The sequence below is a fragment of the Symphalangus syndactylus genome, chromosome 5 (assembly GCF_028878055.3).
Source record: "Symphalangus syndactylus isolate Jambi chromosome 5, NHGRI_mSymSyn1-v2.1_pri, whole genome shotgun sequence".
NCBI classification, from domain to species: domain Eukaryota; kingdom Metazoa; phylum Chordata; class Mammalia; order Primates; family Hylobatidae; genus Symphalangus; species Symphalangus syndactylus.
In genome coordinates this window covers 5,523,410-5,548,861 of record NC_072427.2, presented here as the reverse complement: position 1 = coordinate 5,548,861, position 25,452 = coordinate 5,523,410, and the positions used below count along the sequence as shown (strand labels likewise).

The following is a 25,452-nucleotide window of genomic DNA, read 5'->3' as shown; positions in this document are numbered from 1 at the left end:
GTAAAATACGCTGCATATTGCATTAGCTGCACTGACAGCTCTCTGACTCCCTCGCCCGGGATGGAGCGCCATGGGTATTGCTGCATGGGTCAGCCTGGGACACATTGGTCTGGCTCGGAATACAGGATGAGGCTGTCAAGAATTCCTGCTTTGACCTTGAGAAAGTCCCATGGGGTCTGTGATAAGAGGAGCCCTGGCTCTGGGTCAGAACCCGAGTCCAGCCTGCATGAGCCTGTGCCTGCCCAGCCTGTGCCCTTGGGCACCTCACTTTCCTCCCCGTGAAGTGCCCTGTTTAGCCTGGGAAGACAGACTAAAGCGCACAGTGTGGGGCACCCGGCACAGTGATTTGCACAAAGCGAGGCCTCAAGAAGCTTCTTGTGTTGTCTTTCACGAGTTCTCCAGACTTGCCAGCGTTCGGGGCAAACCTCTTGGGGAAACAGAGAAGCAGCAGCGCTTCCTCGCAGTCGGGCATGATGAGTAAAGACGGGTCTTTTTGCACACAGTGAGATTTCCTGCAAGAGCCTGGAAGGTCAGGAAGGGCTGCGGCAGCTGATCTTCCACGTCACGTGCAGCATGAAGGACGTAGGCAGCACCATCGGCTGCCAGCGACTGGCAGGGAGGCTGGTGGGTACCTTGCTCGTCCAGTTGAAACCAGTGCGCCTGCTTCCCATTGTTGGGGATCCTCACTTCCCGCTCTCTCCTGTGAAGCCCGTGTCTGTGTGGCAAGGCTCAGTGGTTCCTGGTGAGGGAGGGTCAGGATGGAAGATAGTGGGTGGAAACGTCCCACCCCCTCAGGCCACAGGGGCCGGGCAGGATCTGCCCAAGCTAGCAGGCATGCCTTGGGACCTGAGAGACCCTGCCTCGCCCAACTGTCCCCCAGATCCCCAGGAGCTACCTGAGCCTGCAGGAGGCCGTGCTGGCAGAGCAGCAGCGCCGTAGTGTGGACGACGACGTGCAGTACCTGACGGACAGGCAGCTGGAGCAGCTGGTGGAGCAGACGCCCGACAACGACATCAAGGACTATGAGGACCTGCAGTCAGGTGGGTGGGGCTGGGTGGGCGGCTGGGTGCCCGTGAGAAGTGGGGCTGGGTGGGCGGCAAGATGCCCGTGAGAAGTGGGGCTGGGTGGGCGGCAAGATGCCCGTGAGAAGTGGGGCTGGGTGGGCGGCAAGATGCCCGTGAGAAGTGGGGCTGGGTGGGCGGCAAGATGCCCGTGAGAAGTGGGGCTGGGTGGGCGGCAAGATGCCCGTGAGAAGTGGGGCTGGGTGGGCGGCAAGATGCCCGTGAGAAGTGGGGCTGGGTGGGCGGCTGGGTGCCCGTGAGAAGTGGGGCTGGGTGGGCGGCTGGGTGCCCGTGAGAAGTGGGGCTGGGTGGGCAGCTGGGTGCCCGTGAGAAGTGGGGCTGGGTGGGCGGCAAGATGCCCGTGAGAAGTGGGGCTGGGTGGGCGGCTGGGTGCCCGTGAGAAGTGGGGCTGGGTGGGCGGCAAGATGCCCGTGAGAAGTGGGGCTGGGTGGGCGGCAAGGCGCCCGTGAGAAGTGGGGCTGGGTGGGCGGCAAGATGCCCGTGAGAAGTGGGGCTGGGTGGGCGGCAAGATGCCCGTGAGAAGTGGGGCTGGGTGGGCGGCAAGATGCCCGTGAGAAGTGGGGCTGGGTGGGCGGCAAGATGCCCGTGAGAAGTGGGGCTGGGTGGGCGGCAAGATGCCCGTGAGAAGTGGGGCTGGGTGGGCGGCAAGATGCCCGTGAGAAGTGGGGCTGGGTGGGCGGCAAGATGCCCGTGAGAAGTGGGGCTGGGTGGGCGGCAAGATGCCCGTGAGAAGTGGGGCTGGGTGGGCGGCAAGATGCCCGTGAGAAGTGGGGCTGGGTGGGCGGCAAGATGCCCGTGAGAAGTGGGGCTGGGTGGGCGGCAAGATGCCCGTGAGAAGTGGGGCTGGGTGGGCGGCAAGATGCCCGTGAGAAGTGGGGCTGGGTGGGCGGCTGGGTGCCCGTGAGAAGTGGGGCTGGGTGGGCGGCTGGGTGCCCGTGAGAAGTGGGGCTGGGTGGGCAGCTGGGTGCCCGTGAGAAGTGGGGCTGGGTGGGCGGCAAGATGCCCGTGAGAAGTGGGGCTGGGTGGGCGGCTGGGTGCCCGTGAGAAGTGGGGCTGGGTGGGCGGCAAGATGCCCGTGAGAAGTGGGGCTGGGTGGGCGGCAAGGCGCCCGTGAGAAGTGGGGCTGGGTGGGCGGCAAGATGCCCGTGAGAAGTGGGGCTGGGGTGGGCGGCAAGATGCCCGTGAGAAGTGGGGCTGGGTGGGCGGCAAGATGCCCGTGAGAAGTGGGGCTGGGTGGGCGGCAAGATGCCCGTGAGAAGTGGGGCTGGGTGGGCGGCAAGATGCCCGTGAGAAGTGGGGCTGGGTGGGCGGCAAGATGCCCGTGAGAAGTGGGGCTGGGTGGGCGGCTGGGTGCCCGTGAGAAGTGGGGCTGGGTGGGCGGCTGGGTGCCCGTGAGAAGTGGGGCTGGGTGGGCGGCAAGATGCCCGTGAGAAGTGGGGCTGGGTGGGCGGCAAGATGCCCGTGAGAAGTGGGGCTGGGTGGGCGGCAAGGCGCCCGTGAGAAGTGGGGCTGGGTGGGCGGCAAGGCGCCCGTGAGAAGTGGGGCTGGGTGGGCGGCAAGATGCCCGTGAGAAGTGGGGCTGGGTGGGCGGCAAGATGCCCGTGAGAAGTGGGGCTGGGTGGGCGGCAAGGCGCCCGTGAGAAGTGGGGCTGGGTGGGCGGCAAGATGCCCGTGAGAAGTGGGGCTGGGTGGGCGGCAAGGCGCCCGTGAGAAGTGGGGCTGGGTGGGCGGCAAGATGCCCGTGAGAAGTGGGGCTGGGTGGGCGGCAAGATGCCCGTGAGAAATGGGGCTGGGTGGGCGGCAAGATGCCCGTGAGAAGTGGGGCTGGGTGGGCGGCAAGATGCCCGTGAGAAGTGGGGCTGGGTGGGCGGCAAGATGCCCGTGAGAAGTGGGGCTGGGTGGGCGGCAAGATGCCCGTGAGAAGTGGGGCTGGGTGGGCGGCTGGGTGCCCGTGAGAAGTGGGGCTGGGTGGGCGGCTGGGTGCCCGTGAGAAGTGGGGCTGGGTGGGCGGCTGGGTGCCCGTGAGAAGTGGGGCTGGGTGGGCAGCTGGGTGCCCGTGAGAAGTGGGGCTGGGTGGGCGGCAAGATGCCCGTGAGAAGTGGGGCTGGGTGGGCGGCAAGATGCCCGTGAGAAATGGGGCTGGGTGGGCGGCAAGATGCCCGTGAGAAGTGGGGCTGGGTGGGCGGCAAGATGCCCGTGAGAAGTGGGGCTGGGTGGGCGGCAAGATGCCCGTGAGAAGTGGGGCTGGGTGGGCGGCAAGATGCCCGTGAGAAGTGGGGCTGGGTGGGCGGCTGGGTGCCCGTGAGAAGTGGGGCTGGGTGGGCGGCTGGGTGCCCGTGAGAAGTGGGGCTAGGTGGGCGGCTGGGTGCCCGTGAGAAGTGGGGCTGGGTGGGCGGCTGGGTGCCCGTGAGAAGTGGGGCTGGGTGGGCGGCAAGATGCCCGTGAGAAGTGGGGCTGGGTGGGCGGCAAGATGCCCGTGAGAAATGGGGCTGGGTGGGCGGCAAGATGCCCGTGAGAAGTGGGGCTGGGTGGGCGGCAAGATGCCCGTGAGAAGTGGGGCTGGGTGGGCGGCAAGATGCCCGTGAGAAGTGGGGCTGGGTGGGCGGCTGGGTGCCCGTGAGAAGTGGGGCTGGGTGGGCGGCAAGATGCCCGTGAGAAGTGGGGCTGGGTGGGCGGCTGGGTGCCCGTGAGAAGTGGGGCTGGGTGGGCGGCAAGATGCCCGTGAGAAGTGGGGCTGGGTGGGCGGCAAGATGCCCGTGAGAAATGGGGCTGGGTGGGCGGCAAGATGCTCGTGAGAAGTGGGGCTGGGTGGGCGGCAAGATGCCCGTGAGAAGTGGGGCTGGGTGGGCGGCAAGATGCCCGTGAGAAGTGGGGCTGGGTGGGCGGCAAGATGCCCGTGAGAAGTGGGGCTGGGTGGGCGGCAAGATGCCCGTGAGAAGTGGGGCTGGGTGGGCGGCAAGATGCCCGTGAGAAGTGGGGCTGGGTGGGCGGCAAGATGCTCGTGAGAAGTGGGGCTGGGTGGGCGGCAAGATGCCCGTGAGAAGTGGGGCTGGGTGGGCGGCTGGGTGTCCGTGAGAAGTGGGGCTGGGGTGGGCCGCAGGGTGCCCATGAGAAATGGAACTGTCTGTACTTGCTAACTTCAGCTTGGCCCTCAGCAATGAATGAGAGACCGAAAGCCAGCCTGCATTTCTGCCTTCCAGCCCCCTCCCCTTCCTTCTTCTCTCTCACCCTTCTTTCCTTGGAGGGAGAGAACACAAAGAGCTATTCTACACCAGCATTGTGTTGGCCACGAGGGCAGACATACAAGCTGATGGACTGGCCCCTGCCCTCTGGGGCTGACGTTCAGTCAGGGAGACAGAGGTCAAACAGTTACAATCGACTCTCATTAGCCACAGGACTTATGTTCTGTAAAGTCACCATGATCACTGAAATAGCAAATACTGAACCAGTGCTCCTAGGAGAGATGCAGGGTTCGGCCCCTGCAAGCCTCTGGTCACAACATTCTCATCAGCCCATCAGTACAGAACCTTGTTTTATGTGTGTTGCTGCTTAAAGACGCCATACTTCATATATATTGTTGATTTGTTGGCATTGAAGTCATGGTTGACAGCACTATTGCTCATTCCTGAACAAAGCTTATCTAACACACAGGCTTTCTCCATAAGGCACATCACAGCCTTCTCATGCTTAGGGAACTACACAGCACTTCAGCGCTTCACTTGGGACCATTCTAAACAGTGAAAGCATCAACAAAAAGCACAAAAATTCAAAACACATGGCGCTGACATAGACCACTAAAGCAGGCACCTGTTTTCAGCATGAGAGCTGACAGTGTTGCCCCGTTCAGCCTCCGCTGGCAATGTGCACATTGGTCAATGCAAATTTTTCACCGCTCAGCACATGTCTGCAAATAACCGCAGGAGTGTTGATTTGGGGGTTGCAGATAAATTTTAGCAAGAAGGTGAATTCGCAAAGGCAAAATCCACAAATAATGAGGATCAACTGTAGTTACCCAGGTGGCCATCAGCCTAGGACTTTGGCTACCAGCCCGCCTGACGGGTCCAGCGTGTGGGACATGTTGGTTTCTTCCTCAGAATAATTTGTGACCTGGGTCCTCTTGGAGAGAGGGCCACCCCAGAGTCCCTTTCGCTCCTTTGTCTAACTGCTGCTTCCTCCTCTCCTTGCCTGGGGCAGCCATCAGCTTCCTTATAGAGACCGGCACCCTGCTCCATTTCCCGGACACCAGCCACGGCCTGAGGAACCTCTACTTCCTCGACCCTATTTGGCTGTCCGAATGTCTGCAGAGGATCTTTAATATTAAGGGCTCCCGGTCAGTGGCCAAGAATGGGGTGATCAGAGCAGAAGACCTCAGGATGCTGCTGGTGGGGACTGGCTTCACACAGCAGACGGAAGAGCAGTACTTCCAGTTCCTGGCCAAGTTTGAGATCGCCCTGCCCGTCGCCAATGACAGGTGAGGACACAACTTACCACACCAAGCTGTGCAGGTTGCTCCCTGAAAGAGGGAGTTGGGGTCTGGAGCCACTGGTGGCCTGAACAAGATTTCCAGGGATCAGTGCTGTCACTGCTGCCCCCTAGAGCCAGGCCAGCACCTGATGACCTGCCTGCCTGGCCTGGGTCAGCGGGACAGTGAGCACGGCTGGCCGCTCCCTCCTGTGCCACAGGCTTCTCTGTTCAGGGAGTTAAAAGAAATCCACTTACTGAAAAAGCGTAGGAAAACATGAAAGGATGTCATTAAAAATAATCTGTGGGAATTTCACTTTACAGGGGCTTGATTGCTTGGTTATTTGGTAAATGAGAGTGAGTGGCCAGGTGAGGTGGCTCACACCTTTAATCCCAACTCTTTGGGAGGCTGAGGCGGCCAGATCAATTGAGGTCAGGAGTTCAAGTCCAGCCTGACCAACATGGTGAAACCCCGTTTCTACTAAAAATACAAAAATTAGCCGGGCATGGTGGTGCGTGCCTGTAATCCCAGCTACTTGGGAGACTGATGCAGGAGAATTGCTTGAACCCAGGAGGTGGAGGTTGCAGTGAACAGAGATCACACCTCTGTGCTCCAGCCTGGGCGACAGAACGAGACTCTATTTCAAAAAAAAAAAAAAAAAAAGAGTGAGTGACTAGGATGTGCATACTAATTACACAGCCCAGCTCAAAATGCAGTCCAACATGATTAAATCATGAGAGCAACATGATCAGCTACTCCTGGGTGGATGGTCCGAGGGTCAAATAGAGGCATTCCATATAGTAGCTAATCATTGCCTCTTTCTGTGGACTTCTCCCGGAACTGTAACACACCCAGGTCTCCCCAGTCCTAAACTGCAAACAAAACAAACGAGCCTCTCCTCCTTTTCCTCCTTCCCTTGCTCCCCAGCACCTGTCACTCCTCATCACTTTGTGCTGGTCGCCAGGCAGCCCTGTAGGTGCCCCCAGGTACCCCTCCTGTCCTCTGCTGACCCTGCCCCAAGTACTGACCCTCCCCTCTGGAGGGCCTTCTCCATGAGGGGACCCTGCCACCCTCCCTTCCAGCCTCCAGTGTCCTCAGCAGGCCCCTCCCCTGCACTTTGCCCAAGCCATGAATTCAGCTGCCTTGGTCCTCCATGCCCCAAAGGAAGAATCCTCAGATTTTCAGCAGGGCCCAGCCTCCAGAGGCTCAGGCCTGAGCTTCCAGATGCTCCCACTTGGAGGTGTGGCATGGCGACCGACACAGCATGTCTGAGACACCTGCCTTCTCTCCCCTGCTGTGTGGTCCCACCGATCACCTTCCCCCACCCCCTACCCACGGAACTGTGCTCAGGGAGTGGCACTCTAGGCTCCAAATTCCTCCCTGTACCCCTGACACCCACTCCTCACCCCACCTGCCATGACATGGCCCTGCCATCTCCCAGTGAAACAATTCTGTTGACTGGCCCTTTCCTCCTTGTGACACCCATACCTGCTTCTGTTTTTATTTGTTTATTTACAAAGATTTTTTCCATAAGTTATTGGGGTACAGTTGGTATTTGGTTACATAAGTTCTTTAGTGGTGATTCATGAGATTTTTGGTGCACCATCAGCCGAACAGTATACACTGCACCCTATTTGTAGTCTTTTATCCCTTGCCCACCTCCCACTCTTCCCCCCAAGTCCCCAAAGTCCATTGTATCATTCTTATGCCTTTGCATCCTCACAGCTTAGCTCCCACATATCGGTGAGAACATGTGATGTTTGGTTTCCCATTCCTGAGTTACTTCACTTAGAAGAGTATCCAGTCTCATCCAGGTCACTGCCAATGCTGTTAATTCATTCCTTTTTATGGCTGAGTCGTGTTCCATCATAGGTAAAGTTTACTGACAGTGAAATGCCCAGATCGCTAGTGTTCAAAACAGTGACTTTTGACAAATGCATACAACTGTGCAACCAGCACCTGCCTCAAGATACAGAATGTTCCTGTCATACTGGAAGTTCCGCCAGACTCCCTTCCAGTCGTTTCCCATCCATATCAGCACCAGCACTCTGATTTCCAGCACCAGAGCCTAGTGTTTCCTGTTCTTGAACTTCTCAACTGCGCAGAGTCACGCGATATGGTCTCTAACTGGCTTCTCCCACTAAACATCATGCCTTTGAGATCCATTCATGTGGTTGTGTGTATCACGAGTTTGTTCTTTCTGTTGCTGAGTAGTATTCCACTGTATGGCTTTACCGCAATTTGTTTATCCACTCAGCTGTTGATAGTCATTTGGATGGTTTCCAGCTTTGGGCTATTATGAATAACACTGCTGTAAACAGTCTCAAGTCTTTTTGTAGACACATGTTTTCATTTCTCTTGGATCAAAACCAGGAGTGGAATTGCTGGGTAATAGAGTGTAAGTTTAATTTTATAAGAAATCACCAAGCTGTCCCCCAAGAGACTGTACACTCCATTTCCTCCCCAATATTTTTTTGTTTTTGAGACGGAGTCTTGCTGTCGCCCAGACTGGAGTGCAGTGGCGCGATCTTGGCTCATTGCAAGCTCCTCCTCCCGGGTTCTCACCATTCTCCTGCCTCAGCCTCCAAAGTAGCTGGGACTACAGGCACCTGCCACCACGCCCAGCTAATTTTTTGTATTTTTAGTAGACACGGGGTTTCACCATGTTAGCCAGGATGGTCTCGATCTCCTGACCTCGTGATCCGCCCGCCTTGACCTCCCAAAGTGCTGGGATTATAGGCATGAGCCACCACGCCCAGCCTCCTCCGCAATATTTGTTGTCTGTAGGTCTTTCTGATTTTAGCTAGTCCAGTGGATGTGAGCTTGTACTTGACTGTGGCTTTACTTTATGTTTTCTTCATGACTAATGAGGTAGAACACCTTTCGTGAGCTTATTGGCCATTGGTATATCTTCTTTTGTGAAGTGTCTATTCAAGTTTTATGCCTATTTTATGATTAGAATGTTTTCCTTTTTGGTACTGATATGTACTTCTTTATATCTTCTGGATACAAGTTCTTTTTTTTAAAATTATACTTTAAGTTTTAGGGTACATGTGCACAACGTGCAGGTTTGTTACATATGTATACACGTGCCATGTTGTTGTGCTGCACCCATTAACTCGTCATTTAACATTAGGTATATCTCCTAATGCTGTCCCTCCCCCCTCCCCCCACCCGATACAAGTTCTTTCTCAGATATATGATTTGCAAATATTTTCTCCCAGTCTGTGGCTTGTTTTTATATTAATGAAGTCTAACTTTTAAATTTTGTGATTATTGCTTTTTGTGTCATCTTCAAGAAATATTTGATTATACCACGATCTTGACAATCTTTCTATATTTTTCTTCTAGGAGGTTTGTAGTTTAGCTTTTACTTCCAGGTCTATAATCTATGTCAAATTAATTTTTGTATATGGGGTGAAGTAGGGGTCAAGGTTCATTTCTTTCTGGTATATTATCCTGTTGTTCCAGAACCATTTGTTGAAAAGACTTTCCTTTCCTCATTCAATTACCTTGGTTTCTTTATCAAAAATCAGTTGTGTGGGTTTATTTCAGGACTCTATTTTGTTCCACTAATATATATGCCTATCCTTATGCCAGTGCCAAACTCCACTGATTATTGTAACTTTAGAGTGAGACTTGAAATTGGGTTGCGTGAACCTGTTGTGTTAGTTTCTTGTGATTGCTGTAAGATACCATGAATGTGGCATCTTAAAACAACACACATTTTTACCCTTACAGTTCTGGAGGCCAGAAGTCCAAAATAAGTTTCCCTGGTCCAAAGTCAAGGGGTCAGCAGGATCATGCTGCCTCTGGAGGCTCTAGAAGAAAATCCATTTTCTTATCTTTTCCAGTCTCTAGAGCTGCATTTCTTAGCTCACATTTCTTTTATCGATATGTAATATTTTACATATTTATGGGGTACATGTGAGTAGTTTTTACATGCGTAGAATGTGGAATGATCAAGTCAGGGCACTTGGGGTATCCATCACCTTGAGTATTTATCCTTTCTATGTGTTGGTATCATTTCAAGTCCTGGCTTCTAATTACTCTGAAATATACAATATATTCTTGCTAACTATAGTCACCCTAGTCTGCTATTGACCATTAGAACTTATTTCTTCTAACTGTATGTCTGTACCCATTCACCAACCTCTCTTCATCTCTCCCTCCCACTCTCACACCCTTCCTAGCTTCTAGTATCTGTCATTCTATTTTCTATCTTCATAAGATCAAGTTTTTTAGCTCCCACATATGAGTGGGAGCATGTAGTATTTGTTTTTCTTTGCCTGGTTTATTTCGTTTAACGTAATGACTTCCAGTTTCATCCATGTTGCTGCAAATGACATGATTTCATTCTCTTTTATGGCCAAGTAGTATTCCGTTGTGTATATGGACCTTTCTTTATCCATTTTTCCATTGATGGACACTTAGGTTGGTTCCTTATCTTTGCTATTGTGAATAGTGCTGCAGTAGATAAGGGAATCCAGGTATCCCTTTAATACCTGGTTTCTTTTCCTCTGTATAAATACCCACTAGTGGGATTGCTGGATTGTATGGTAGTTCTATTTTTAGTTTTTTGAAAAATCACCATACTATTTTCCACAGTGGCTGTGCTAATTTACATTATAGCCAACAGCGTATAAGAGTTTTCTTTTCTCTGCGTCCTCACCAGCATCTGTTATTTTTTGGTTTTCTGATCGTAGCTGTTCAACTGGGGTTATATGATATCTCATTGTGGTTTTGATTTGCATTTCCCTGATGATTCATGGTGTTGAGCATTTTTCATATACCTGTTGGCCATTCATATGTCTTCTTTTGAAAAACGTCTATTCATGTCCTTTGCCTTCTTTTAATGAGATTATTTGAGTTTTATTGAGTTGTTTGAATTTCTTGTAAATTGTGGATATCAGTTCCTCGTTGGATGAATACTTTGCAAATATTTTCTCTCATTCAACAGGTCTCTTCACTCTGCTAATTGTTTCCTATGCAGTGAAGAAGCCATTTAGTTCAATATAGTACCATTTGTCTATTTTCGTTTTAGTTGTTTGTGTTTTCGAGGTCTTAGCCATAAAACCTTTGCCTAGACCAATGTCCTGAAGTGCTTTCCCTGTTTTCTTCTAGTCGTTTATAGTTTGGGGTCTTAAATTTAAGGCTTTAATCCATTTTGAGTTGATTTTCGTATGTGGTGAGAGATAGGGGTCTAGTTCCATTCTTCTCCATATAGATATCTAATTTTCCCAGCACCATTTATTGAAGAGGGCATATTTCCTCCTCTGTATGTTCTTGGCACCTTTGTTGAGAATCTGTTGACTGTAAATATGTGGATTTATTTCTGGGTTCTCTATTTTGTTCCATTGGTCTAGGTGTCTGTTTTTCTACTGATATCATGCTGTTTGGGTTACTATAGCTTCCTAGTATATTTTGAAGTCAGATAGTGTGATTCCTCCAGCTTTGTTCTTTTTGCTCAGGATTGCTTTAGCTATTCAATCTCTTGTTTGGTTGCATATGAATTTTAGAATCCATTATTGATCTGTTCAGGTTTACTTTGTATTCCTGATTCACTTTGGGTGAGGTTTTATGTTTCTGGGAATTTGTCTGTTTCTTTTTCCTAGGGTTTCCGGTTTGTTAACATATAGTTCTTCATAATAGTCTCTGATGATCTTTTGTATTTCCATAGTATCAGTTGTAATGTCTCTTTTTTCATTACCAATTTTGGTTATTTGGGTCTTTTCTCTTCTTGGTTACTCTAGCCTAGTGATTTATTAATTTTGTTTATCTTTTTGAAGAATCAACTTTTCATTTCATTGATCCTTTGTATTGTTTTTTTAAGTCTGTATTCCATTTTATTTCTGCTCTGACCCTTATTTATTATGTGGTTTCTTTCCTTCTGCTGATTTTGGGTTTGGTTTGTAAATGTCTGTAAGGTCCTTTTGGTCTCAAGTCATTTAAATCCAATGTTTTTTTGATGAATTTCTGTCTAGATGATCTGTCTAATGCTGAGAGTGGTGTGTTTAAGTGCCATACTATTATAGTATTGGAATCTATCTCTCTCTTTAGATCTAGTAATATTTGCTTTATGAATCTGGGTGCTCCAGTGTTGGGTGCATATATATTGATATTGTTATAGTCTTTTGTTGGATTGATCCCTTTATCATTACATAATGACCTTCTTTGTCTTTTTACTATTTTTGACTTGAAGTCTGTTTTGTCTGATATAAGTATAGCGATGTCTGCTTGCTTTTGGCTAACATTTGCATGGAATTTCTTTTTGCAATGCTTTACTTTCAGTCTATATGTGTCTTTACAGGTAAAGTGAGTTTCTTACTGGTAGCATATAATTGAATCCTGTTTTTTTAATCCATTCAGCCAGTGTACACCTTTTAAGTGGAGAATTTAATCCACTTACATTCAAGGTAATTATTAATATGTGAGGTTTTTTTCCTGTCCTGTTGTTAATTATTTTCTGGTTGTTTTTATATATACTTTGTTCCTTTATTTCTCTCTTATTGCTTATCACTGTGGTTTGGTTGTTTTCTGTGGTGGTACCACTTGAGTCCTTTCTCTTCCTCATTTGAGTGTTTGCCTTACCAGTGATTTTTATACTTTTGTGTGTTTTCGTGATGTTAAATATCATTTTTCTTTTTGCTTCCAGGTTAAGGATCCCTTGAGCAGTTCTTCTAGGGCCAGTCTATTAGTGACATGAGGTTTCTGCTGAGAAATCTGCTGTTAGTCTAATGGGGTCTCTTAGGTGACTCGATTCTTTTCTATTGCTGTTTTTAGAATTCTCTCTTTGACTTTAGACAGTTTGACTATAATGTGCCATGGAGAAGACGTTTTTGCATTATCTCTGTTTGGGGATCTCAGAGCCTCCTGTATCTGGATGTCTAAATACCTTGCTAAACTTAGGAAGTTTTCATCTCTTATTTTGTTAAATAGGTTTTCCTAACCCTTTCATTCTCTCTTCACCTTCTGGGACTCCAGTAATGTAAATACTTGGTTGCTTTATGGTGTCCCATATACCACTCATTGAGAAAATATCTACTCATTATTTTCTTCATTTTTCTTTATTTTTGTCTAACTCTGTTTTTCTTTTTTTTTTTCTAACTCTGTTTTTCATAAGACCTGTCTTCAAGTTCTGAGATTATGATTCTGCTTGATCTAGCCTATTACTGAAGCTTTTGAATGTATTTTATATTTCACTCAATGAATTCTTCAGTCCCAGAATTTCCATTTGTTTTTTTTTTTAATGATATTAATATCTATCTCTTTGGTAAATTTATCATTTGTATCCTGAATTGTTTTTCTGATTTCTTTGTATTGTTTTTCAGAATTTTCTTCTATCTCACTGAGCTCCTTTAGTATCAGAATTTTTAATTATTTTTCCAGGATTTTATAAATTTGTTCTTGATTAGGATGTATGGCTGGAGAATTATTGTTTTCCTTTGGAAGTATCATATGTCCTTGCTTTTACATGTTTCCTGCGTCCTTACATTGATATCTGTGCATCTGGTGTAACAGTCACTTCTTCCAGTATTTGAATTTGCTTTCATAGGGGAGAACTTTCTCCTGAAGATGCATCTATGGTGTTGGTTCAGTAGGGCACTTTGGCTTTCATTCTACATAGATGCAGTAGTGTAATCTGTATGATTTCTTTAGCTATAAACAATGTCAGTGGTATCTGTGATTTCCTCACTAATTTAGGGTACAGTTGTTAGTGGAGCTTGTGGGGAAGTTTTGCTGGGAACAGGGATGCCAGGTGGGCCAGTCTTTGGGCCCCAGTGGTGGCAGCAAGCATGCCTGTCCTTGGACCCCAGGGTGGTATATACTGGCACCAGTGTTAGAGCGTCCAGACAGGCCTATTCTTGGGCTTCCAGGAGGCTTACTTGGATGTTGGTAGTGGCGTCAGTGGGCCAGGTAGGTGGGTGGGCTCTCGGGTCCCTAGGCAGCTGGCATGGTGTGGGTAATGGCAGTGGAAGTGGCAGGAAAACCCTGTAGGTCCTGAACAGTGCACGCTGGTGTTGGCACTGGCTGCAATGGGCTGGTTGGGCATGTGCATAGGGCCACGGGTGACATGTGCAAGTAGGTACCAGCTGTAGTGGTAACAGCAGAGTCAGTAGGTCCAACCTTAGGCCCTCAGGAGAAGTGTTCAGGTACCACTGATGGTGGACTGAGCTGGGCAGTCCCTCAGCCCTAGTCCATGTGCTCTGGCACAGGGGCCAGGGGACATGAAGCCAGGCCAGGTGGGCTTGTATTCAGGCCCCTCAGTGGTGTGTACAGGTACCAGCCATGGTAGGCAGGAGTGGAGTGATCCCCAGGCCAGCAATGGAATGCTCAGGCTGGGGACATCAGTGGCCACACTGCTGCCCTGCCACTGGGGAGGGTGGGCCACCTTCAGTGGCAACAGGTTAGGCTGGTGGGTGGGGAATACATGCCACTCACACCTTAGCCCTTAAGGTGGTAGCCTATGCCACACTCACACTTCAGCCCCAGGGGTAGCAGCCCACATTTCTCTTGCACCTCAGCCCCAGCACCACTGGGCTCGAGGACAGTACACAGTCTGTTGGGGACAGGGCTGTAAAATGGCTCCTTGCGGATTTCTTAAAGAACTAAAAGTAGGTTACCATTTGATCCAGCAATCTCACTACTGGCTATCTACCCAAAGGAAAAGAAGTCATTATACAAAAAAGATACTTGCACACACATGTTTATAACAGCACAATTCATAATTGCAAAAATATGGAACCATCCCAAATGTGCATCAATCAACAACTGGATTAAAAAAATTGTGGTATATATATACCATAGAATACTACTCAGCCATATAAAGGAATAAAATAATGGCATTTGCAGCAACCTGGATGAATTGGAGACCATTATTCTAAGTGAAGTAACTCAGGAATGGAAAACTAAACATCGTATGTTCTAAATTATAATTGGGAGTTAAGCTATGAGGATGCAAAGGCATAAGAATAATACAATGGACTTTGGGGACTCAGGGGAAAGGGTGGGAGGGGATGAGAGATAAAAAACTACACATTGGGTACAGTGTACACTGCTCGGGTGATGGGAGCGCTAAAATCTCAGAAATCACCACTGAAGAACTTTATCGTGTAACCAAACACCACCTGCTCCCCAAAACCCTATTGAAATTAAAAATTAAAATATAAATAAATTGCCTCCTTAGCGTGGCTGCTCTGGTCTCAAAGAGTGTGAGACCTAGAGTGAGCACCCTCAGAGCAGTGCCATTGCACAATCTCCCATCAGTTAGTTTCAGGGCCCACAAAGGGCGAGGGGCTCTCCTGTGCCTTGGATTTCAGGAGTCCAGAGTGGGAATGTGGACCACTGGGGATCTCTCACTTACCTTTTCCCCACACTGGGGAGTCTCTCTCAGCTCTCAGCCTAACAGGCTGCCTTGCTTCCTTCTCCTTCCTTGCCTTAGGTACTTCCTGTCACTTTTCTGTCGAATTCCAGTGTTCCCTCTTGGATGATCTGTTCAACGTGTGATTATCTACTCACTATTTTGCCTCTTCTCAGTGTCGGAGGCAAGTCTGAAATGCCTCTAGTCAGCCATCTTGAAGCCGTCCCTCCCAGGAGCATGGCACCCTGCTCCAGCGGCCATCTTGCCTTCTTCTGTGCAAATCTCTCTCTTCCCCCTATCTTTTAAGGACGCTGTGTCTGCACTTAAGGTCCACCCAGATAATGTGGGATCTTACCCCCGTTTTAAAGTCCATAACTTAACCACACCTACAAAGTCTCTATTTCCATGTAACAATCGCAGTTCTAGGGTTTAGGACCTGGGTATTTTGGGGCTCATTGTTCAGCATATGATACCCTCCAGTTTTGTTCTTCTGTTTCAAGATTATTTTGGATTATTCTAGATCCTTTGCATTTTCATCCAAATTTTAGAATCAGCTTGTCTGATTCTTGATTTTTATGGCGATTACATTGAATCTATAGATCAAAGAGAGCTGACATCTTAGAAATATTGAATCTTCCAATATGAACATGGTATATCTCTTCATTTATTTTGGTTTTTAAAAAGTTTGTCTCAACAGTGGTTTGTTCTCAGTATTCAGGTTTTCTGCATCTTTCGTTAAATTTGTGTCTACATAATTTATGTTCTCCAATATGGGTAAATAACATATCTTCTAATTTGATTTCCATTTTTTGTTGCTGGTATACAGAAATATAATTTAAATATTTACCTTATGTCCAAAAACCTTGCTAAATTCACCTATTAGCTCCAGTAGATTTTTCAGGATTTTCTAAGTATGCTTCTTTTTTGAAAAACAGTTTTACTTTTTTCATTCTAATCTTCACATTTTTTTTTGCTCTTTTTGCCTGATTGCGTTCGCTTGGATCTCTAGCAAAGGCTTAAATAGAAGGGGTGAGAGAAGACGTCATTCTGTGTGATCTCAGGGGGAAGCATTCAGTCTTTCACCATCAAGTGTGATGTTTTCTGCAGAGCTTTGTTATCCATGGAAACTTTATCAGATTGAGGAAGTTCCCTTTTATTCCCAGTTTGCTGAAAGCTTTTATCATAAATGGGTACTGAATTTTGTCCCCCAGAAATGCTTGTTCTGCCTCTGTTGAGTTAATTTTTTCTTCAGTTATTTTTCTGTTAAATGAATATGTTGATTGATTTTCAAATGTTAAACCAACCTTGTATTCCCAAGATTCATACCAAGTGTTCATGATTTATTATCTTTTTTATCTAATGCCAGATTTCAGTGCCTTCTATTTTGTATAAGAATTTTTTAATCTATGTTCATGAGGGATATTGGTTGGTACTTTTATAAAAAGTCTTTATGGGTTATCAGACGTATGCTGTCTTCATAAAATGAATTGAAAAGATTTTTTTCCTTCTCTATTTTCTCCACGATTTTGTATAAGATTGGTGTTAGACCTTCCTTAACTGTTTGATAGAATTTATAGCCTGGAGTTGACTTCACAAGAGGATTTTTAATTACAAATTCAGTCTATTTATTAGCTATAGGGTTATTAAAATTTTCTATTCTTGTGTCAGTTTTGGTAAGTTACTTTTTTTCAATAAATTTTCTGTTTTCATCTGTGGTGCAGAATGTATTAATATAAAGGTATTTAAAATATCTCTGGAATGTGTAGTGATATCCTCTCTCTCCAGATATTAATAATATGTCTTTTCTCTCATTCTTTCTTGATCAGTCTTGTTAAGTGTTTATCAAATTTTTGGAATCGTTTTAAAGAACCAACCGTTGCCATTGCTGATTTCTTCTATTATTTTTCTCTTTTATTTCATCTATTACTGCTCTTTATTATTGTCTTCCTTCAGCTAACTTTGGGTTTAATTTATGCTTCTTGTTCTTACTTCTTAAGGTGGAAGCCTAGGTCATTTATTTTAAGCCTTTCCTATTTTCTATGTAAGCATTTAAAGCCATAACTTTCTAAGCACTGCTTTATATGACAAATACAACTAATTTTTCTATGTTGTGTTTTTATCATTAATTTGAAAGATTTTCTAATATATCTTACATGATTTTGGTCAGAGAATATATTCTAAGATTTCTGTATTTTGAAATTCATTGAGACTGATTTTATGGGCCAATGTGTGATCTTTCCTGGTGAAAGTCTGAAGTGCACACAAAAAAACGTGTTTTCTCTGGTGTGGCTATAGTATTTTATAAACTTTAATTAGCTCAAAGTGGTAAACAACGTGTTCAAATCTTCCATATTCTCATTGACTTTTTTCCTATTCATTCTATCAATTACTAAGACAGAGATGGTAAAATATCTAATGATAAGTCTACCTCTCTCTCCAGTTCTGATAGGCTTTGTTTTATATATTTTGAAGCCGTTATTGGTTACATACACACATTTGTGTCATGCCTGTGTAATGAAGTGACCCTTTTTTCATTATACAATGTTTCTCTTTATCACTGTTAATACTCCTTTTCTTGAAGTCTATTTTGTCTGGTGTTAAAATAGCCACACCAGCTCTTTTAGTTCTACCTCGGTTTTTCCCCTGTTCTTCTCGTAGCAGGTTATGATCTCTATTAAAAATGAATCTCTTGCTGACAGCACATTATCCAATCTCATAATCTCTGCCTTTTAATAGGAATATTTGATTCATTTACATTTATCATAATTATATGGTTGGGTTTAAGCCTACTATTTCTCTATTTATTTTGTATTTATACCATCTGTTTTTGTTATTTTGTTCATTCTTTCCTGCCTCCTTTTGAGTTAAATTTTATTTTAGTATTTTCATGCTCTCTGTTGGGTTTTTGGCCATTCTTCTTGGTATTGTGTTCTAGTGGTTACTCTTGGGATTAGAATATGCATCCTTACCTTCTCACAATCTGCTTGTAATTAATATTATACCACTTCGAATTAAATGCAAAAACCTCAGTGCGATTCAGTGACATTACTCCTCCCAGCACCCTCTGTACTCTTGTTGTCATCCACGTTTCTTCTATACAGTAGTCCCCCTCATCCACAGCTGGTAGATTTCCACACCCCAGTGGATGCCTAAAACTGCGATAGTATTGAGCCCTACATACACTATGCTTTTTCCTTTTTATACATACCTATCATAAAGTTTAATTGTAACCCAGTAAGTGATTAACAACACACAGTAGAAATTAACAATAATAACTAACAACAAAACAGTATAATTATGACATACTGTAATAGAAGTTATGTAAATGTGGTCTCTCTCTCTCTCTCTTTCTAAATATCTTAAAATTTTTGGACCAGTCATTGAAACCATGAAGAAAAAACTGCAGATAAGGGAGGACTACAATGTATGTAATGAACCCCATAATATAGTGTTATTACTTTTGCTTTGAATAATTACACAATCAATAGTCTTTTAAGAAATTAAGGGAAAAATGTTGACCATTTCTGGTGCTTTTCACCTCTTTCCATCGGTATAATCTCTCTTTAACCTGAAGAATTACGTGTAGCATTTCTTAAAGTCTAAGTCTGATGGAAACAAATTCTCTTTTTTAGACAAGACTTTTGTTTATATGAAAATGTCTTTATTAACACTCTAATTTTTCGATGGATAATTTTCTTGGATGTAGAATTCTGGGTCATTCTTCGGTCAGTCTTTTAAAGGTGTCACTTTTGTTTATATGAAAATGTCTTTATTAACACTCTAATTTTCTGATGGATAATTTTCTTGGATGTAGAATTCTGGGTCATTTTTCAGTCAGTCTTTTAAAGGTGTCACCCCATTGTCTTCTGGGCAGAAAAGGGTCCTCCTCAGTCTTCGTCACCCCAACCCCTCGCCGAGGACCTCTGACCCCATGCCACCTCCTCTCATGTGATCAAGGATGCCCAACCACCTGCTCTGCTGCAGTCCAGGGGCCTCTGAGAAGCCTACTGCCCCTCCAAGAGCTCTGCCACCATCCTCCTGTGGCTTTTACTGCCCTTACACTCCCCTACTTGTTACCTCTTACCCACCCGCCCAGACCCTCAGTTACGCCGTTGGCCCTTGAGCATTGGGCAGCACACGTCTCTACCTCCCCACAACATGTGCTCTGGACCTAGCATTTGGTCCATGGAAGGCAGGGGAGAGGCAGTGAGGCCCCCTAGCCTTACCAAGCAGGGTGCTCTTGTTGGGGAGTTTTTGCAGACTCTTTATGAGCTCTTACTTAACTTTTCTTCCTTCAAAGTCTCACTGTCAGGCTTGGCTTTCATCAAAACCAAGTGTAGTGTTGGCTTCTTCTTTCCTCCTACTCTCCTCTGTGCTACCCATTACCAGGATATATCTTCTGAAGTAGCTGAACTGAATGCCTCCCCTCAGGGTGGGACCACTACGAGGGCCAGGCTGGGGGAGCACATGAGGGATGAGACCTCCCATGATGCTCTGCCCTGAACCAGCTTTGTCCTCAGGCCTCTGAGTACTAGTTTCCATTTCAGCTGCTTCCTGGGTTCCATGCTGATGTTGGCAATGAAGCTGTATCCAGGATCCAAATCCACAGGATCCAAATCCACAGAACGTTGCCATGCAGCACCCAGAGGACACACCGCCACTCTGCGTCCTCAACTCCAGCTCTCTACAGGGGTGTCCCCTGGATCCTGCACAGTGAGGCCGGAGACCCGGCCACCTGGGAACCAGCCACTGGCCCCGCCTTTGCCTGAGGCCCCACCCACCTCCCACTAGGTATGGGAGGGGCCTCAAGTCTTTCTGCTGCTCCAGCTCTCTGGGTTCCTTAAAAAATAAAACCCCAAAGAGGAATTCAAAATTCCACAGCCCCTCATAACATGGCCCAGCGGCGTCCTTAACTTTGGTCCATGAGAACGTTCAGAGTAAGGCGCAGCCTGTGTGTTTACAACGTTGCCGGATCTGACAACTTTCAGATTGTTTTATTGCAGGTTAGAGGAGTGAGGAGATACGAGTACTCAGTAAAAGAAAGTCAGTTATCTATATAAAGTCAGTTTTCATATGTATAAAATGTACATGTATTTATAGTGTGTGTGTGTGTGTGTGTGTGTGTGTGTGTGTTTGGTTGAACAAGATCATCAGCGTGATCACTGCCAGGTCCTCACCAAGGCTTGTGGCACAGCAGGTTAGAATATGAAGTTGGGATGCACCAAGTATGAATCCCAACTACCTTCTTCTTTCTCATCTGCACAATGGGTCTAATATAATTACTATAAGTATGATGGTTGTTGTGAGGATTAAATTAGATAATACATGTAAAATATTCAGACCAGCAGAAAGAAACAGTAGCAGGCACGTCCCAGGGCCTCCTGTATGGAAACAGCCACTGATAAATACATGTAAAATACTCGGAACAGTGTCTCTTAAGCTCCCAAGACATCCAGTACTGACAGTCCAGTTGTCGTTACTGTTTCTTCATCATAGGTTCTCGTAGCCATGGTGTCGTGCTCTATGCATATCCAGGAATAGTGGGACACGTTTCATCTCAGCACAGGCATAATGGTTCCCTTGTGCCCCAGGCAAGTCCCCGCTCCTGGCATCGTCAGCTTTCTAAGGCTGCTGGGATCCCTGGATCCGTGCAAACAGATACATTTGCTGCCGCTCCCAGAGCACGGTTTCCCACCTGCACTGAACCCCTCCAGCCCCTCAGAAAACCTCCGTGAACCCCCGGAAGTACCATACAGTTTGAAGCCTTTGTGCTTCTTTCAGGAGGAAGGTCCTTGCCTCTCAGCAGACTCCGAGAAGGGCTGCAGCCCTGTCTGAGGCTGTCTCAGTGGGGTGGCATGAGCCAGCACCTCAGTGCAGACACTGTGCCCTGCCAGGGTTTCACTGCTTTACATTCACCAAACACATGAATAATTTACCTCTTAGGACCTGTCCTGCTGACTCACTGGTTATTCCCTGGGACGGCCTTTCCCAGCTCGTAACTGCTCTGAAACCCGGAGCCAGCGGCCTGCACTACCTTGAGACCACTGCTTACCTGGAGAACTGGCTTCTGTGCCCACTCAGGATCTCTTTATTTGCCATGTCACCTTCTAAACCTCTGCCCTCAAAAACATCACGGAGCACCTCTTCTGTGTGCCACTGCACATCATGCTGGTGCGCCTGGGGACAGAGAATGCTCCCCCGCCCACTCTCTAAGCACACTCCAACAAGGAGAAGAGCAAGAAAGACACGGGGCACCGCCACTGTAAGAGGGCCACATGAGAGACCCAGGATGCATGAGATGAAGTAGAAAAAGCAGAAAGAAACAGCAGGCAAGGCCCGGGGCCTCCTGTATGGGGAACAAACACTGAGCAGATGGAGAAGCAAGGAATTTTCAGATGTGAAGGAATAGGACAGGACACTCTGATGAAGAGGCATCTAGCGAGAGGTTGGGAATGTCCTTTCGCCCAAGACCTGAAAGGCTGAAAAGGCCTCCTGCTTCACCACCTGTGTCTGCTGCGTCATCTGCACAGCCCCTGTCTACCTTCACCAGCCCTGCCAAGAGGGGACCCTTTCTCTCCCCATTGTATACCCATGTGTCAGAGCGTGTACGTCAGAGCCGAGACTTGGCCTGTATGCTTGGGCCATGGGCTGTCGTTGTATTTTCTTATAGTTTAGGGAGTCTTTTCCAGAAAGTTCTAAGGACATTTATTGGACTGAAATAGATCTATTTTAAGATTAGGAGAACTGAAGGTAAAACCTTTATTGGGAAAGAGTGCAGCATCTGCACACCCAGGGGCCGTCCTCTGCCTGTCCGGTGGCTGCCCCCGCAGCCCCACAGCATGCAGCCCTTGCTGGTTTTCAGGCACACTTTTGGAAGGACCTCCCAGGTTTCAGCTGTTTTAAGATGACAAAAGACGTGAAGGCCTTGCTGACACAATGATGCAGCATTTTTATGATGACCAAGAGTGTTCTCGTAAAACATCCCTGTTTCGCACAAAACAGGCTCATTCTAACTTTTAAGGCAATTGCGTTGTGTCAACTGGCCAAGAATAATAAATAGCTTTAAAGGCCAAAAATGTTACTCTGACCCTAATATCTGCATTGTCCTTGAAACCTTGCAGCTGTATTTGTTTTTCCTTCATCAACCAAAGTTAATGTTAAGTGATTCCCCAACTGCAACCCCATTTATAGAGAACTGAGTCCCATTTGCTATGTCTGACATTTTTAGGACCATGATGTTTTCATGTCTTCCCTTAGCCTCATTCTAGTCTCTATCTTAGAAACCACGATAGACTCATATTAATGGGACCAGTCTTCATTTTCCTTTGGAGTATTTATTCTCAGCATATAAACCACCCTTCTCTTACTAATAACAGAATTCCAAAGGCCCTGGGAGGAAGGAACCCAGCAGCCTGAGGTGTTCCAGCACAGCCTGTCCCCAGACCAGGCCATCTGCTGGGGTCAGCGCCCTGCCGTGGAGCTTGGGCCTCACTGTTCACCAATCCTCCTTGGTGTGTTTCAGCTACCTCCTACCCCATCTCCTTCCATCTAAACCTGGCCTGGACACCCACGGCATGCGGCACCCCGCAGCCAACACCATTCAGAGGGTATTTAAGATGAGCTTCGTTCCCGTCGGCTTCTGGCAAAGGTTTATAGCACGGATGCTGATCAGCCTGGCGGAGATGGACCTGCAGGTATTATGGCTGCGGTTTCTGCACAGGCAGATGCCAGAGAGGCACCTACAGTTGTACCCTTGGGGGAGGGGAATGCCCTTTGCTGTGGGGCCCTGCCTGGAGACCCTTCTCCTAGAGCCATGCCACCAATGTAGTGCCAAGGGCAGGTGTGGCATGGGCCGCTGGCCAACCCATTTAAGCCATCCTGTGAGTGACAGAACACGCCCTTTATAAATAGTGGTTCTCAATGTTAGCCCACCTCAAAACCACCTGGAGTGTGTTAGAACACAGTTTGGTGGGCCCCACCCCAGAGGTTCTGATTCAGTAGGTGTGGACTGAGGCCAAGAATTCGCATTTCTATCCATTCCCCGAGGTGATGCCACTGGCCCAGCAACCACACTTGGAGAACCGTGAGGTTAGAAGCACGGTTTTGCCATCCTGGCTGCACGCTAGACTCGCCTGGAGGAGATTCTAAGAGATGCAGACCACACTCCAGACCGATCGAATCAGAATCTTTGAGCATCGTTTGAAAAAGTGATTCCTCTTTGGTATTTTTAAGGCTCCCAGGCGAGTGCCCTGTGCAGTCCAGTTTGAGAACCACTTGTGCGGAACTTTACGTGGCTCTGGTAACCCTGGAGACCCCGCCCAAGGAGTTAGCTTCTGTGGGTTTACCTGGGGTTATGGGAAGGAATCCCAGCTGTCAGGCAACGTTAATTTCATGCAAGGCAGGAACATGAAAGCAATATTTGCTGCAGTGGTGATTTTCAAAGTGGGGTTCCTATAGCAGCAAAATCAGCCTCACCTGGGAATGTGTGAGGAACACACCTTCTCAGGTCCCACCTCAAACCCGCTGCATGAGAAACTCCAGGGGGAACCCCGCACTGGTCTTCACAACCCCTCCAGGGGATTCTGACACACTTTTGGTTTTGCGAACCTCTGGCATAATCCCTGACTGTCAAATCCTTGACATTAAACTCCGTATGAGTTTATTGTTGCGACATCCTAATTAGAAAGTCCTTATTGAATTATAACTTTTTAGCTCTATAAAAATGTTCTTTGATCTTCCCATTTGTACTGAAATGGTAAGAAAAATCAATGCAAAAGCCTTAAAGTCCATCGTGACAGCAGCAGCCTGTGCTAGCGGGGAGGGAGATTGGTTTATAGCACCAGAAGGGTGCACCGATTGAAGGAGTGGGCGCAGGCGCTGGGATCCTACGTTCCCATTCCTCTGCCCTCCCTTTGAACTCCGTGTCCCGCTGTGTTCTCAGGGGAGGGTCATGGAGCACTAGCATCGTGGGAGGCTGAGCTCACAAGTGGGGCCCAGCTGGGCCTGGAGGCCAGGGCGCCCTTCCGGGCAGCAGCTTCCCTCACTCGAAGTTAGGAAAGAAGTCCTATTGAAATTCAGATGGGTGACAGGAGGGGGAAAAGAGTGCAGTCTCATCACTCATCAAAGGCATGCAAATTCAAGCAGCAGTGAGATGCCACTTTTCATCCATCACATTAGCAAAGAGCTGAGCCGTAATCCCCAGCCCCGGGGCACGAAGCGGCCCTGCGCACACTGGTAGTCGGTGCACAGGACAGTCTCGTCGTTCAAAAAGTGATTCCGAGGGATGTGTCCAGAGCTTTAAAACATTCAGACCCTTCGACCAATAATCCGACTGGTAAACATCTAAACTAAGGACATCATTTTCAATCAGAGAAAGCTCTGCCTTTCTCATGTAACTCAAGGTGGTTTTGAGGGAGCAAAAGATTGGCACCAACTTACACTTCAGAAGAGAGTGATTCAGGAAACTACTACGCTTAATAGAATATTAAACTTTAGAAAAATGAATTTTATGTGTGTTTTTAATGGCATAGGAAAAGTGAGGTTTTTTTAAAGTATACGAAGTTAGAAATCCAATATAGCTTCAGTTGTTTTTTACAAATATATGGAGATAGAAAAAAAAATCCTGGAATAATATATACCAAAATCTGAATGATCTCTCTGCTTGGTGTCAAATTGGTGTTTTGTTTTCCCTCTTACATTTTTCTGTATTTTTTACATTTTCTAATATGAATTTTTGCTTGTAAAGTCAGAAAGGGAAAAAATGTTTAAAGGAAAGCCTATTTTTCAATTCTTTGGAAAAACTGTGTTTCTGGAATACCCTGGAGACCCTGTCAGATAATGTAACGTTCAATTTGGCAGCAGGGATGAGCAGCGTGGGAGGAGAGGGTGGGAAAGACGGGGGACATTTATCAAGATGGGGCCCAGCCCAGCCTCCGCAGAGCTCTGCCCAGGGCCAGCGAGGAGCCCAGAATACTTAAGCAGGGTCTTTTCTCTGTCTTTCAGCTTTTTGAAAACAAGAAGAATACTAAAAGCAGGAACAGGAAAGTCACCATTTACAGTTTTACAGGAAACCAGAGAAATCGCTGTAGCACATTCAGAGTGAAAAGAAATCAGACCATCTACTGGCAGGAAGGGCTCCTGGTCACTTTTGATGGGGGCTACCTCAGGTAGGAACACCTGGACGGCCACCTGCTGGGTCAGCAGGTGCCACAGCAGCCACCCCGGGGCCACGTCAGCAGGATACCTCATCCTCTTGGTGTCCAGAATTTTGCTCGTGAGAGCGGCTCGTCATGGCAGCTTGCTAGAAATGTGAGGCCTTCCCATGACTGTCCCAGAGGCTCGAGTCTTGTCACCCCTGCTGAGCCCCCCTTGCAGGACGGGAAAGGCAAAGGCAGATGTGGCGGCCACAGCTGAGGACTTGAGGGACGTGGCGGCCATTGAGTTCAGGACAGCCTCAGGCACCTCCCATGGTTATTCAGGTCACCATGGTGACCTTGCAGCCATCCTGCCCGTCTCCTTGTTCCGTGAGAAGCCAGGCTGGGGACAGG

General features: G+C 47.4%; 1 protein-coding gene across 4 annotated transcripts in view; it reads left to right on the top strand.

Moving 5' to 3' along the window:
- The window catches only part of LRRK1 (leucine rich repeat kinase 1), a 162,805-nt gene that overhangs the window by 110,377 nt on the left and 26,976 nt on the right, over window positions 1–25,452 (top strand). For all 4 annotated transcript variants that reach the window (XM_055277046.2, XM_063640037.1, XM_055277047.2 and 1 more), the window contains 5 exons: window positions 504–624; window positions 881–1,040; window positions 5,277–5,553; window positions 22,428–22,599; window positions 24,908–25,071. In XM_055277046.2, the coding sequence (XP_055133021.1) occupies window positions 504–624; window positions 881–1,040; window positions 5,277–5,553; window positions 22,428–22,599; window positions 24,908–25,071 (894 nt within the window). The remainder of the gene's footprint in view (window positions 1–503; window positions 625–880; window positions 1,041–5,276; window positions 5,554–22,427; window positions 22,600–24,907; window positions 25,072–25,452) is intronic.